The 16,595-nt window shown below is 41.3% G+C and overlaps 1 protein-coding gene across 20 annotated transcripts in view; it reads left to right on the forward strand.

The window, feature by feature from the left end:
* Positions 1-16,595, forward strand: part of LOC135496773 (agrin-like) — a 149,911-nt gene that overhangs the window by 25,390 nt on the left and 107,926 nt on the right. Inside the window, exon 1 of one of the 20 annotated variants that reach the window (XM_064786280.1) lies at positions 1,890-2,496. The exons of 18 other annotated variants lie outside the window; for them this stretch is intronic. In XM_064786280.1, coding sequence (XP_064642350.1) covers positions 2,256-2,496 — 241 coding nt within the window. In that variant the 5' untranslated portion in view covers positions 1,890-2,255. Of the gene's footprint in view, positions 1-1,889; positions 2,497-16,595 lie in introns of those variants that run through there. One more of the 20 variants, XM_064786281.1, reaches the window with a different exon arrangement.

Consider the following 16,595-nt stretch of genomic DNA (forward strand, 5'->3'; position numbering starts at 1 on the left):
TTTCGGGGGTGAACAGGGAATCCCTTTGGAGTAGACAACTGATTTGTTGAGTACTTTGGCCATATGGTTTCAGGTCTAGGTATCCATCCTTTGAAGCCTAAACTGGAGGCTATTTAGGCTTGGCCTTCTTTGTCAGCTGTACCTTGCAATCGATTTACTAATGGTACTTACCATCAAAACATCAACCATCAAGACGTTTCCAATGGTCAGATGGTACCATCTGAGAGCACTCATCAAGGCCTTTCCAATGAATGGTCATGTCAATAGGTTTACTGGTGGTACCATCTGAGAGCTCTCATCAAGGCCTTTCCAATGAATGGTCATGTCAGTAGGTTTACAGATGGTACCATCTGAGAACACTCATCAAGGCCTTTCCAATGAATGGTCATGTCAATAGGTTCACAGATGGTACCATCTGAGAGCTCTCATCAAGGCCTTTCCAATGAATGGTCATGTCAATAGGTTTACAGATAGTACCATCTGAGAACACTCATCAAGGCCTTTCCAATGAATGATCATGTCAATAGGTTTACAGAAGGTACCATCTGAGAGCTCTCATCAAGGCCTTTCCAATGAATGGTCATGTCAATAGGTTTACTGATGAAACCATCTGAGAGCTCTCATCAAGGCCTTTCCAATTAATGGTCATGTCAATAGGTTTACAGATAATACCATCTGAGAACACTCATCAAGGCCTTTCCAATGAATGATCATGTCAATAGGTTTACAGAAGGTACCATCTGAGAGCTCTCATCAAGGCCTTTCCAATGAATGGTCATGTCAATAGGTTTACTGATGAAACCATCTGAGAGCTCTCATCAAGGCCTTTCCAATTAATGGTCATGTCAATAGGTTTACTGATGAAACCATCTGAGAGCTCTCATCAAGGCCTTTCCAATTAATGGTCATGTCAATAGGTTTACAGATAGTACCATCTGAGAACACTCATCAAGGCCTTTCCAATGAATGGTCATGTCAGTAGGTTTACAGAAGGTACCATCTGAGAACACTCATTAAGGCATTTCCAATGAATGGTCATGTCAGTAGGTTTACAGAAGGTACCATCTGAGAGCTCTCATCAAGGCCTTTCCAATGATTGGTCATGTCGATAGGTTTTAATGGTTCAGAACTTTGGTGACCATTTCCTTTCTGTGACCCCAGCTTGGCTACATTGTTGCCAGGTTAAAATATTTGCTATCCATGCAGAACTCCTCAATCTCTGTCTCTGGTGATTTATTCCCACCTTTATTGTTGAAAAGGAAATAAGTGTCTGCCTCAAAGGAAACTGGTTGAGAATGAAAGGAAATAGAGGGAAGATGAGGTTTTACATTATGGGGTGCTTCCGTCAGGTCAATTGTTTTTTGTTTGCATCTTTTCCAGCCTGAAAGGTATGATTTGCATCTTTCCGGTCTATCTTCTTGCAGAGGCGTTGCTCTGAGCTCACCAATAAGTACCGGAACTGTCTCACAAGTTGCAACTGTAAATATTCTGCCAAATCTCTAGTCAGACTCCAGATCGTCGTAAAATGATGTCATGATGTCATCTCTGTGGCATCACACCAACACTTGCTTTGATGGCAAAATATAACTCAAGGTAGCATACTTATACATGATATCATGATGCATAAGGAGGTAGCATAATGATAACTTCTGCTAGTGATCCTCAAGGATTGAGTGAATGTCAGGCCATCTGTACTCAGACTCCTTTTGTAGGCGACCAGAAGATAACGCAAGGCTCTCTATAGTTTTCTCAAGGAAGATTTGAAGGCAATTGACTTACTGCAACCAGAAGATAACGCAAGGCTCTCTATAGTTTTCTCAAGGAAGATTTGAAGGCAATTGACTTACTGCAACCAGAAGATAGAGCCTGGCTCTCTGTCAACTATAGTTTTCTAATGAAAAGTAAGTCGTTGACCTCTTGAAAGCAGTTGACTTACTGTGCAGTAAGGATTATTGAAGATTGACAGACTGATATTTGATACTTTGCTTGTAACGTCAGTGTCATTTAAGCAGGATTTTATCTCGAAGATTACTGATTGTATTGAACGCTTGTCAATGTTTTGAAGACTTATTTCTGGAAGTAAAGAGTCTTGACATCACTGTTCAGTGCGGAAATTTTCGGAGAACAATTCACTAATATTTCAGTCTTGCATGATGGGTTGACTCTTAGAGCTAACCTTCACTGAAATATGTGGAATAACAGTTCATGATTTTCAATAATGTGACTCACAGATTACCGGAGTACACTCGATAAAAATGGGCGTTAGAGTAAGAGTACTAGACGCTGGTGGAAAAAAGCCAGAGAAATGGGGGAAGTTCCGGAAACATTTCCGGCGGAATCTTATGCCCATCGTTTGTTGTTCGTTCGTGCTTTTCTGGTGTGGATTAGCGATTATGATGATCATGATCTATTCCAAGTTTATTTATGAGTTGCCCGGGACGCAGTTAATCATATCGGACGGGAGGCGTCATCGGCATATTTCACAGCATCCGACAGGTAAGCATTATGGGATGGAACATCGGTCTTTTATGTGATTTGCGACATTAATCGGTGTCCTATTCGGTCACACAATCATGAATACATCAGCAACGTCAGACGAGGAATTCCCCGAAGTTGTTCTATGACCTACGTTTTGGCCATTACGACTTGTATGTTGCCTGTATCCTTTGCTAGAAGGTGAATTCTGTTACTTAGCAAGACACTCAACATTTCATAGAATCCATATCCATTAGAAAAACCCATCCTTTTCTCCTCAAGGCAGAATCTATCTTCATCAAAGGGCGGTCCATTTGACTCTTGTTGTCTAAAGTTGTGCTTCCATCTAACCATTCCCGTATTTTTTGTTCCGTCACATATTGATTGCTTTGTCTATTTCATCCCCAAGATGCCTCGCCGTATCTAAATCAGCCCAATCAAACTTGATGGGGAGAACTTAAACCTGGGTTTCTCAATGGATGGATATCCAAAAACACAGCATCTGTAGCTTTTTAGCCTAGAAACAGGTGGCACAGTAGATTTAACAAAGATATTGACCCATTTCAGTTCAATGAGCTATAACCCAACAGACTCTAATTAGTTTTGCGTCATTTTCACATTACCAGCTATTGCGGGCCTAGCCAATTAAGCCAATTAGTGCACCTGCTTAATTGGTCCTGGCAAGCCTAATGGAAAATGCATAGGAAATATCAATAAAGTTGGCTTTTTGGGCGGGGTGTAAAAATAATCCCAACTCCCGACTTCTGACATAATTCTATATATGTCTAGGTATTTACTGGCAAAATTTGGAGTGATTTGGATGGAAATTCGATGTGTCCATCTATAGGTTGAAAATTTTGGTAAATCTGTAATGCTTCACTCGTAGCCCGTAGTGTAAATTCCTGAGAAAGTGGGTTTTGGGGGCTTTTCTAATGGCGCTAGCTCCGAAACTATACATTTGATACAAACTCCCGACTTCAGACGTGGTTGATATAACTCTTAGGATTATATTCCCAAGATTTCAGCTTTATTGGAGAAAAATTCATAGTGTCCATAGGGGGGTTGAAAATTGGAGGATTTTCAATTTTTTTCCCAACAAATATGCGAAAAATATTACTTTCCACCTAGAATTAATGAAAATTTCGCAAAATATCATAAAGTACTTCCTTGCAACAATCATTTGTGAAGCTTTCAAAACTTTTGGCTGATTTATTTGACCCTAAATCAGCAAAAACCAAACATTTTAGTGTTTGTATGCACCAATGCACAGGAGGCTAATTGCCAGTAATTCACACCTTTCCAATCTCAAACAATAGGAATGATGGAGTCTCCCTCTATTCAAAACAGAGTGTGCTAGGCCCGCAATAGCTGGTAATGAGCTGTATTCTTGATCATGAATGCATTTTCGTTGAGTTTTTTTTTTCTAATGAGTTCTACCCTTTCTTACTTGTAGGTAAGTCAAGTTCCAAGGTAGAGAGAGCCTGGTTAATTTGCCATTTAGGGCGATTATGTTTCTATAGACAAGACCGACCTGTGAATTTCCAGCGATTCTCCCAACCAGACCTAGTGGCATTTACATCTGATCTCTTCATGTCTTAATCATGGTACTGCTCATAAAACCTCTAATTATTTATTATTCTTGGAAACTCATCTCTGTACTCAGTGTCCCTTCATGATGAAGCAAACATTTTTCAACATAATCTCCTTGAGACTGGAAGGATATCATCACAGGATATCTCCTTTCTATTTGTCAGGACACGTCATTCTGATCGTGACACTCGTTTGGTAAATATCCATTCCCGTCTCCGTATAATCATGCTTTGATCTTCATCAGTGTTTGTTGAACACTTGAAAGCTATTGTGGATCACTCAGTCTTGTTTAGAGTCTTCTTGAAATGACAATACAAAAGATATGTACCGGTGATGGAGAGTGGTTGATGAGGAAGGGAGCAGTCTTGTTGTGGGTCTGTGTGAGATTACAATACAAATGAGAGGTTTTCCTGATCATCTCAACATCACAGTTCAACCAACCCTACTTGAAGCTGGAAGGATCTGTTATTATGCTCAACACGAAACTAGCGATAACCAACACGAAACTAGCGATAACCTTGCCACTTATTGCATAAATCTCCTCGTAATGATGGTTTGATCATCAGAAATGTTTATGCAACACTTAAAAGACATCGTAGCCACTTTGCGGCTCCACTTTTGATTCCAATAAAATGGGAAGGTAATGTAAGGGAAGGAATGAAAGATGGAGGGAGCTGACACCAATGTCTACTACATGTAGGCTTAGTTGTCATTGATGACCCCTGGTATTTTCATTTTCATTGTATTTTCCTTTGGCTGAGGAGAGTAGATCTGAAAATCTGAAAAATTGCTATCTGTGGAAGAAACATTATGAGCGAACAGAAAACTAACCAAAAACAAGGTTATAATCCGTTTGCCATCCTTTAATGCTGACAAGATGAATTCGTAGGACATTTATCATTTGATTGCAATGGTAACCAATCAAAGCTGTGTAATCAACATGCTGAGAGAGTTTCGAATCAAGGCTCCTTGGGCTGATAATGATCAAGATCATGGATGGTTGATTGAAATTAGTAACGTGAGGTCATCTTTTGATGATGTCGTCCTCGTTTGCACCCCTCCCCCCCCCGTAACAGCAGTTGTAGTCTATGTAAGTGGGTCATCAAGGATTTCCCATCAGGGACCCTACACTGATTATGGCCGGTTTGGTTGACAATGAGATGCCTGATGAACATCAATAACGGGTTGTTCATGCGAATATAACTGCTTTTGATGATATCATCGTGGACTGATTGCTGAGATAATGAGGGTGCTCTCGGCTTGCTTTGGGTTAGTGACTTCGGTCCATTCTCCAAGCAGATTGAAGGACATTCTCTCTCTGCCAACACTGACTTCCATGCTTCTGTCCATTCTCCAAGCAGATTGAAGGACATTCTCTCTCTGCCAACACTGACTTCCATGCTTCTGTCCATTCTCCAAGCAGATTGAAGGACATTCTCTCTCTGCCAACACTGACTTCCATGCTTCTGTCCATTCTCCAAGCAGATTGAAGGACATTCTCTCTCTGCCAACACTGACTTCCATGCTTCTGTCCATTCTCCAAGCAGATTGAATGACATTCTCTCTCTGCCAACACTGACTTCCATGCTTCTGTCCATTCTCCAAGCAGATTGAATGACATTCTCTCTCTGCCAACACTGACTTCCATGCTTCTGTTCATTCTCCAAGCAGATTGAAGGACATTCTCTCTCTGCCAACACTGACTTCCATGCTTCTGTCCATTCTCCAAGCAGATTGAAGGACATTCTCTCTCTGCCAACATTGACTTCCATGCTTCTGTCCATTCTCCAAGCAGATTGAAGGACATTCTCTCTCTGCCAACACTGACTTCCATGCTTCTGCCCATTCTCCAAGCAGATTGAAGGACATTCTCTCTCTGCCAACACTGACTTCCATGCTTCTGTCCATTCTCCAAGCAGATTGAAGGATATTCTCTCTCTGCCAACACTGACTTCCATGCTTCTGTCCATTCTCCAAGCAGATTGAAGGACATTCTCTCTCTGCCACCACTGACTTCCATGCTTCTGTCCATTCTCCAAGCAGATTGAAGGATATTCTCTCTCTGCCAACACTGACTTCCATGCTTCTGTCCATTCTCCAAGCAGATTGAAGGATATTCTCTCTCTGCCAACACTGACTTCCATGCTTCTGTCCATTCTCCAAGCAGATTGAAGGACATTCTCTCTCTGCCACCACTGACTTCCATGCTTCTGTCCATTCTCCAAGCAGATTGAAGGACATTCTCTCTCTGCCAACACTGACTTCCATGCTTCTGTCCATTCTCCAAGCAGATTGAATGACATTCTCTCTCTGCCAACACTGACTTCCATGCTTCTGTCCATTCTCCAAGCAGATTGAATGACATTCTCTCTCTGCCAACACTGACTTCCATGCTTCTGTTCATTCTCCAAGCAGATTGAAGGACATTCTCTCTCTGCCAACACTGACTTCCATGCTTCTGTCCATTCTCCAAGCAGATTGAAGGACATTCTCTCTCTGCCAACATTGACTTCCATGCTTCTGTCCATTCTCCAAGCAGATTGAAGGACATTCTCTCTCTGCCAACACTGACTTCCATGCTTCTGTTCATTCTCCAAGCAGCTTGAATGACATTCTCTCTCTGCCAACACTGACTTCCATGCTTCTGTCCATTCTCCAAGCAGATTAATGGACATTCTCTCTCTGCCAACACTGACTTCCATGCTTCTGTTCATTCTCCAAGCAGATTGAATGACATTCTCTCTCTGCCAACACTTACTTCCATGCTTCTGTTCATACTCCAAGCAGATTTAATGATATTCTCTTTGCCAACACTTACTTCCATTACATGTCTGTTCAAAAGAGTGAAAAGTGACATGGTGATCGCATCTTATCAAACTCTTTTGAAATGACTTGTTCATCTTTAAAGTGACACATTACAAGAAACACAAACTCTATGTAAAACAGGCTGGACAATGGATAATATGAATTCTATGTAAACCTATGTAAATAGTAGCATATTGCTTGCTCATGTTTTATGTGGTTTTTGGTACAGCTGGCTCTCCCACTAATCTGGCCAATGGAGGGATCATTTTATACGGATCAATTTATTAGTGTTGTGTCTAGTATGAACAAGCTCTGATGGTATGGTAAACATAGTTCATGTTTTAACCATATATCATATTGTGTTTCCTGTTCCCAGGTATCACACTCCATCATGATACGCCGTTATTCATAAAAATGGTAACAGCAGGCAGAACGCGAATACTAAAATCTGTCTTATAATGATATAAACCTGAGTTGTGAGCTAAATAAGATGTGTCACTAATCACAGAGAAATGAACCCGCTTTTTTTCAACGACTGTTGTGAGTATGAAATATACCTGTTAGAATGTGATGATCTAATTAAGTCACATGAATAGCGACCTGTCAATTAAGAAGAAATGCGTAGAAAATTCATTTTGACATTAGCGTGAGTGCTAATAGGCTACCGCTATCTAATTGCAGTGTGATACACAAATTGGGTCCACTGACATTGAAAGTGGAACCAAGTTCACACGGGCACAGCAACGACAATGTTACCCTGCTGCAACAGAGGTCAACCACCTTCCATTGTCAACATGAATAGTCACAATGAGAAACTCGATGCGACCATCTCCTATTGCATGGTGGGAACTAGCAAGTGTCTTCCTTGTCAACATGATTGTCCACTTCGCTGGATTCATGCTCTGATTACTAATTCATAAGCGGAATGTTATATTTTTACCTTAACTCTCAGGATGGAGATCAACAGGACACTTTCAGGAGATATTTGGTCAGTTTTCAGTACATCTCTCTCACCTAAGTTTCTAACTTAGCTGCTGAGGTCAACAGTTCGACTTTAGCAAATCAATTCCAACTGCCAGGTATTGCTATGCAAGTTTATGTAACACTCGCAGTTGGCCACAAAATGTCGGTGGTGGATCCAAAACTTTTGGAAAGGAGCTGAACCAACAGAGCCCCGTGATATGATCTTGGAAACGAAGGTGAGGGTTTGGGGTTCTCACCAGAAATATTTCGAGATCCATGCCAGATTACGTTTTCTGGGCATCTAATGGCTAAAATTAGAAGAAGTCATTGGCTTGTTGGGAGAGGGGCCTAGAAAACTTGTTGCTGTTTGACCAAAAGGGGGGCATGAACCTCTTGCAGCCTTACCTGATTGTGAATGTTGCATTTCATAACCCGGCTCAAGTACAACACCTCCTCCTTCAGCCTTTTCAGTCCTGATCTACAGCAATTGAAACACATCATCACAAATCACAGGAACATAATGAAATCGTATTGCATGTTTCATGCCGTGATTGATGAGAAGTTTTCAGCATTAAATCTTTGATTCAACAGCCAAAGCATTGACAAATTGGGAAGATTGAAAAAGATTTATTGTTTGCTGCAGAAATCCATTTCTTGCAGTGGATTTATGATTCATAAACCATAATTGATGAGACATGTGGGTAGTTGAGATTGTCATACACAATTGATCTAGGAGAAATAGAGAGGACAAGACAAGAAAGAGTGCTTTTGCTGGCTGCAACTTAACATAAAGACTTAAAAGGGTAAAGCTCTGAAGTAGTGTTTCGAATGGTATCATTTCATCACCCTCCTAAAATTCCCAAATTGATATTTCCGCCTAAGTCAGCTCATAACCATATGAGTCACCTGTGGTAAACTGCCTAAGTCAAGCTTGGGACTTTGTTTGAGAGTTCTCAATCAGCACTTTCTGATAGTCCCATCTGTAAACCTATTGACATGACCATTCATTGGAAAGCTCTCACTTAGCACTTTCTGGTGGTTCCATTTGTAAAGCTATTGACATGACCATTCATTGGAAAGCTCTCACTTAGCACTTTCTGGTGGTACCATTTGTAAAGCTATTGACAAGACCATTCATTGGAAAGCTCTCACTTAGCACTTTCTGGTGGTACCATTCGTAAAGCTGTTGACATGACAAATGGTTGGGTAGATCTTCATCCGATTTTTCAACCTGTCATTCTTCATTCTTGTTGCGGCTCAAAACACTGAGCTCCAAACATCACAAGTTAAAGAGATAACTCTGAAATTCTGCCAGGTTTTTGGCATTCATGGGGCATACTCCAATCTCTGTCAAATGATCCGACAAATAAGAAAATCATTGATGTTGAAGTATGTGGTGTTGTTACGGCCAGGCCGCATTATCTTGGAGAGTTTCAGATGGCGTGTGGAATATCTGAGGGGTTGGTTTGGCATGCTCAAGTGTTCTTAATGGACCACATCTTGAAGAATGGATGGAGAGTTTCGAAAATCGACCTCAAAGTGATAAAATTAGAATTGATGGAATTTCTTCGCTCACCAAGAAATAACGTTTTTATCGAGCTTTCCTTCCTTGAGCTGATGCCACCTCGAAAATAACATCTTCCCTTTCTATCTGACAAATCGGATTATCTTGTCAAGAGGAATCTGCACCAAGTTCTTATTGTCGATAGTGGTAAATAACATCTCTGACTTGTCTCTCAATCCAAATATTTGTTTCCAGTGAAGTAAACAGTACGGTTTTATCAAGAACATTCCTGGAGAAAATTAGCCCCTTGGGGAAAAAATACAATACAAATACAACTTAGCTCAGCTCAAGTAAGCGAGGCTCTGATCATCAGCATGGCTTTCCATTCTAACATAACCAAGACTTTGAGAGCTTACCAATGTGACTTTGTAGCAGTGCTTATGGTGAACGCAATGTCAACCCAGTTTAACAACCCTGACTTTGAGAGCTATTCTAAAATACCTTGGTACCGTAAAGTCAACTTTTAAATGGAAAATGCATAAGCCTCGTTCTGAGAGCGGAGTGTTTTGGACACGCAACCAAGATGCTCTACCAAAGTTCCCTCGGGTTGCACTAAAATGTGGAACCATGCACACGTCACGTCAATGGAATTTCAGCTCACTTCAGAAGTTTGAGGCTCTCAAAACACTGCTTCAAACACAAATCAGTCAAGGAAGCATCAACCACCCTAAGTTTTTTAATGAGCACTACACATATTTGCCGAGAAAAACGCTCCAAATAGCCCATTTGCGCGGATTTTAGCATCACTTGAGCGAGCCGATGCGGACTTCCTATGCGCGCTGTACAACATGTACATGTCTCATTTTCTGTAACGTTGCCGTAACATAATGTAAACAATGGCGCTAACGGCGCTCCGGCCGGGCCGGCGATGGATGGAATTTGCCAAATTCGCACATATTCAAGTTATTTTCGTGGCCTATCTTTTTAAGTTTGAGGTATTTTAGAATAGAAATTGAACCCTCGGCTTCGGACCTTGGTTGAGTTACCAAGACACTCTCGGGTGGAGCTAAAATTTCGTCCAAACCCTCGCCTGTCGGCTCGGGTTTGGACTGTATTTTAGCTCCACCCTCGAGTGTCTTGGTAACTCAACCAAGGTCCTCCGCCTCGGGTTCAATTCCTTAAACCAATGGAATAACTTAGAAATGATGTACATGTGTATGACTATCAAGAGATATCAACACACCAATATTCAGATTTCATCGATATTTCAACACTTGGTAGTATTCTGTGATCATTAATAAACATTTGTGGCGATGCATTTGATCAGTGTATCATCAACAACACATTCAGGGCTCGTAAGTGGTCCTTCCATTTTGGCTCAACGATATGGTGAGTTGATATTACAGGGCGAAGTCGATCATCCATTGTTGTGATCTTTTAGCACATTCAACACATGTCATCTTTCAACATTCAGCAGATGTCAAGCTCTGTGTCTGCTGACTCCGTTGGGGTAATTTACAAAAAAGGTACAAGAATCGCAAACACAAAAAATGTTGTACAAACTCTGGCTCTCCGGAAATACAAGCTTATACTGTTACACTTACTTTCCGTGAAACTAATCCCTTGACGATTGGGCAGCATCTTTTCTCAGCCAGTGAGATGTTGCTCTAATTGGACAAACACGAAAGCGTTGTTCGTCTGATCTGGTGAGATGGAGGTGGCATTAGGTGATGAGAAAGGTGAAACTAGTCGGCAGTGTCTGTCAGTTCAGCGATGGTGTTGATTGTGAGGGCAATGACACACAGTCAACAAATATTGACCCTTTTATAACACGTCTCTATCCATGACTTGAAATTGTAAACTCTCGAGGAAACTGGAGATATTAAGGACTCATTACTGTGCGGCAGGGTAACTATCTCATGTGAGCAAGTGGTCATACTAAAGATGATTCCATGAGCTCGGAGGTGTGGTCCCAACAAACATGTACGCACAAGGAGAGGAGAGCCTCGTGAGCAGATGGGTCAGCCAGCTCTCATAAATGACATAATATCACGTGTAATGAGAGGTTTTTGCTGACCAGCTGTGTATCCATTTTGTCTTGCAAATGGAGTAGTCTTAACAAACATCGCTTGGGTGGAACTGTCATTTTGGTCTACACTTCAACTCCAATCTCGCAGCGTCTGGTAAGACAACCAAAACATATAAGGACACACGAGTTAATGGCCTGAATGAGAATGGTGCAACTTACTTCACAATCACCCAATATTGTCCCAGTTCATCTCTCGACTCAATAGTAATATTTAAAATTGCAAGTTTTCAACAAGGAATTTAGACTAGTTGAACCAAAAGCCTTATATTTGCAATCAGGAGCTGGAGGAAGAAGTGACTATGGAGATTCTGTATGCAAGTTTCCCCCTCATATACATTAGAAAGATTGCCAAGCTGAATGTGACAAGTGCTGATGAGTCTCCAACTGGCACAACTCAAGACATACAAGGACAAAGACACCTAATGTGCTGCATGGGTGATGACCATTCTAGTTCTCTTAAACGACATAATAACATGTTCTCTTCGCAGAACAAGTAGCTCTTGCAAGCCAGCTGCGTGCTGATTACTTCAATCCACCCAAATTGCCTTTTTGTGTCACCTGCTAATGTTCTTGCTGATGTTTCTTTTGAGCTCCGCCACTAGTTTTTTAGATGGATGGCATGACACAGCCAGCCTCCTCCTCATTCAAGAATACTGGCTGTGCGTCTGTTGCACAGGTCAATAATCCTTGTGAAGATGTGAAAGAAGCAATGGGTCAAGATGGTGATCAAGAAAGGCGTAAACAATCTGAGTGACCAGTGACCAGTGACATTATGTTGACCAATGGGGCATGAAATAAGATGATGGTTTAGTACATGTGCCTAATTACTTGTCGATTCTCTGCGGTCTTGACGAGAAAAAGTGCTGGTCAGTGGAGAAGCAAGCAGCTGTAAGAGCCAAGACCAGCGCCAAAAGTGGTGGCTAATGGGGCATTAACGCTGCCACAGGGACGATGTATTTGGAGGTGAATTCAGGGATATAATCGATCTTTTTTACCTGTCTGTGAGAGAGCCAAGAGGAGAGGTGCTCTTCAGACTGCATTGGTCTGGCAGGGAATTAGGTAATGAACCATGCCAGCAATGTCTGCTGACAGATGCTGCCGAATAGGGCATTGACAGTGCCACAGAGACCAAAAAGTTGGGGGTGAATTCATGTTAATAATCAATCTCTATTTCACCTGTCTCTGGTGTGAGGACAGTGCCAAGAGGTGCTTAAAAATGCTTGGTTGTGACATGGAGCCATGCCAGCAATGTCTGCTGACAGATGCTATCTAATGGAGAAGTAAAAATGGCACAGTAACCAGGTCATTGTAGAAGAGGGGCTTGAGCCATCTGAACCATCTGTAGCTATATATGTCCCTGTCGCAGGCCCACAATTCTATTGGGAAACCATACTGATGCTGGTCTTAACTGATGGGAAGATACCAGCAAAATGCTTACTAAATATAATCTCATTAACGAGGGGCTAATATTGATGATATTAGCTCAACAAGCTCGTACAATCAGTCGTCTTCCGCCCATTGTAGGGCATAACTTGCTCTAGTCATAGTGAAAAGGAAACAAAAGAACTAACATAAAACATTAGTAGAATATTTAATGAAATTCAACTCAACAAAATTAACAATAGGAGTTAACTTATTGTACATGCCAAATATAAGTCTTGTATTTGTGTTTACAACTGTGTTCAGCAATCTATCAATCATTTATCATTATCATTACAAAATATTATAAACAAAACATAAGGACATGGAACATGAACCGTTTCATTCTATGCCAAATAAATGTTTAGTTCTTTCAAGCCCTATGCCCAATGGGATCTGCCATGACTCATCACTCACTGAGCCTGACATTGAAGACAAAACAGTGGATAAAGAAATGGATTGACATTTTAAACCAGGGAAAAGGCTGTATTTCTGATTTGCAGCTTGGCCATGGTAACTGAGATTGTGTCATCTTCCTGGAGAGAGAGAGACCAGTGAGTGCCTAACCTTAGATACGTTGCGCCTACACCTACCACACTCGCTGGTCCCCATCCTATCACTAAAGCCTACACTAACGACAAGGCCTGGACGGCACTTTCTGCCTGTCAAAGTAATAATGCTATCATAACCCACAGGCCTGACCCATATCTATCCTAGCTATAATAAAGAACATGTACATTTACCTAAAAAGAAAATATCATTTTCAAAAATTGAAAAAACTATTTAAAAAAAGAATATAATAATCAAAGACTGAAATGAATAAAAAGAGACTACGTACTCAGAAAATAAAGATTCTACTCTGGGCTCAGGAAGATGACACAATATTCAAATTTATCGGTGGCAAAATCACCAATACCAGTGCAGTGGAATACCAGCTTCCCCCCCCCTTGTCAAAGCGTTTAGGCTTTAAAACGTTTCATGCATTAATTCTAAAGGGTACAAAAATCATTGGTTCACAAAAGAACATGATTTAGGATGGTGACATTGTGGTTTAAAAGAAAAGCATAAATATTTGTCTGACAATTTGTTGCACACATTATACTACAGTTATTGACACAATCAAGAGTATCCAGGATGTTGTCCAGCATCCAGTTGCTCCATCGGCATGAGAGCCAAATTACCGGCCAAGCCTTCAACTTTCCACTTGTTAAACCTTGAAATAAAACAGAATGACATAATCAAATTGTAACAAAACTGATCATTGGCAAGTTTTTAAGAACTTGCTAGAAATCCTCTATTGCATCCTTATTGTCTTCCTGTTATTGATGTTCTTAGATTATTCGGGGGCAAAGGAATGCATTGTACTTAGATCCAAATGTCTAAAAAACAAAGCCTTCAAAAATTTAGGTCTGGAATGAAATGGTTGTTGTCTGTAAAGGTACATTATATTGCATAGTCATTACTGAATCATTCCATTCCAAAGAAACTTAGATGGCCTGCACAATTTTGTGCCCAAGCTAATGAGAGGATTAATACACCTACATTATATGTTGGCTCTCCACCTCTGGTGGGTCATTCATGGTCATCCCGAGTCCAATTCCAAGATCTGCAAATACCTGTTGTATACCATTAAGTCATCCCCAAGTCCATGAAAATCCAAGATCCGCTGTCCTTGTGTTCCTGTAGAATGCTTGAACCTTAAAAATATGAGAATCGGAAATGATGCATTTATAGCGACGCCTAGCAAGATATCTTAAATCATGCCGGTTGGCTCTCCACCTCTGGTGGGTCATTCATGGTCATCCCGAGTCTAATTCCAAGATCTGCAAGTGCAACCTTCACCTGGCTTGTATACCTGTTGTATACCATTAAGTCATCCCCAAGTCCATGAAAATCCAAGATCCGCTGTCCTTGTCTTCCTGTAGAATGCTTGAACCTTAAAAATATGAGAATCGGAAATGATGCATTTATAGCGACGCCTAGCAAGATATCTTAAATCATGCCGGTTGGCTCTCCACCTCTGGTGGGTCATTCATGGTCATCCCGAGTCTAATTCCAAGATCTGCAAGTGCAACCTTCACCTGGCTTGTATACCTGTTGTATACCATTAAGTCATCCCCAAGTCCATGAACATCCAAGATCCGCTGTCCTTGTGTTCCTGTAGAATGCTTGAACCTTAAAAATATGAGAATCGGAAATGATGCATTTATAGTGATGCCTAGCAAGATGTCTTAAATCATGCCAGTCGGCTCTCCACCTCTGGTGGGTCATTCATGGTCATCCCGAGTCCAATTCTAAGATCTGCAAGTGCAACCTTCACCTGGCTTGTGTACCTGTTGTATACCATAAAGTCATCCCCAAGTCCATGAACATCCAAGATCCGCTGTCCTTGTGTTCCTGTAGAATGCTTGAACCTTAAAAATATGAGAATCAGAAATGATGCAAGATATAAGCAGACATCCCCAAGTCCAGCAGACATCCCCAAGTCCAGCAGACATCCCCAAGTCCAGCAGACATCCCCAAGTCCAGGACAATTCCAAGATCTGCAACCTAACCTCCACTTGGCTAGTGTCAGCTGATTTGTAGTAGCAAATATTTCATCATGTGATACAGTCGGGGTTACATCATAATGTGCCAGGTGGATGCAGGTAGGAAGTTCATGCAAGGTAAAGGCAATTATAGTGCTTGGCAGGTCAGGAGAGTTAAGTTGGGAAGAGGGGCAGTGCAGTCGGTGCGGGCAGTTATGGTGGTGAGGGGGAATGATATAACCCTGACAGTACCAAACATGAAACAGTTGCAAAGATAAGAGAACAAAAAATGTCTCTTTAAAAAGTATCTTTTCTGATTTCAAAGAAAGCATTTAATGCATGTTTCTGTGATGCACAGTGGTTGACACTTTGTAATGTGTGAATCTGTCTGCAAAAACCTGTGCTCTGGGTAAACTCCATGCTCAAAGATCTCACGTTGGGCTTGGCTGGTTTCCTTGAGTGTGCAAGTGGGGCCATCGGCATTTAACGATTCAATAGGCTCTGGAAATAAGCTGAAAGATGCAACATGATTACTTAAACAGGGCTAGAGCATAAACTGGTCTGATCAGTGAGATTGCAGCTAGTATCCAGTGCCAGACGTACCACAGTCGACTCATTATCTGCTCCGTTAGAGAACTACTCCGACGTGATTTCCTGAAGCTGCTTTCTCACCTTCTCTTGAAACCGGCACAATTCTGCGCTCGTGAGGAAACTCAGGGCTCAGAGGTCTTACCTTGGTTGTCTTCTCTTTGTGGACTAGGTGGGCCATTCAGGGACAATTTGTTGAACTTCCGGCAAAGGTGCGGTCAAAGGTGCGGTCAAAGGTGTTACATCAAGTACCTGAAGTGATCCAAGTTAAGAGTCGAAAGAAAAAGATCACTAAGAAACTAAAACAGTTCTGGCATGCATCAGCCGAAAAGTTTAAGAAACTAATTTTTGATGTTTGGCTCAAAGACTGTTTATATGTGACAACACGTCATGTGGGTCTTTGTAAGATTAGTTTTCTCTGCAACCCAAAATGGAATAATGAACATCTTCTCAACCTGCTTTCATTTATCAGTCAGTTTATTAGTTAGTTACCATTGTTATGCCTTAGAGGGGGCAGAATGGTACTGTTTAGACAAAAATTCTCTCAGAAAGCCACAAGTTTCTCTTCAAAAACATCTCAGCAACACGTTCGACCCATGTAATCTGTCTGTTGATGATTCGTAACATCATTTGA

This window comes from Lineus longissimus, chromosome 12, assembly GCF_910592395.1.
Source record: "Lineus longissimus chromosome 12, tnLinLong1.2, whole genome shotgun sequence".
NCBI classification, from domain to species: domain Eukaryota; kingdom Metazoa; phylum Nemertea; class Pilidiophora; order Heteronemertea; family Lineidae; genus Lineus; species Lineus longissimus.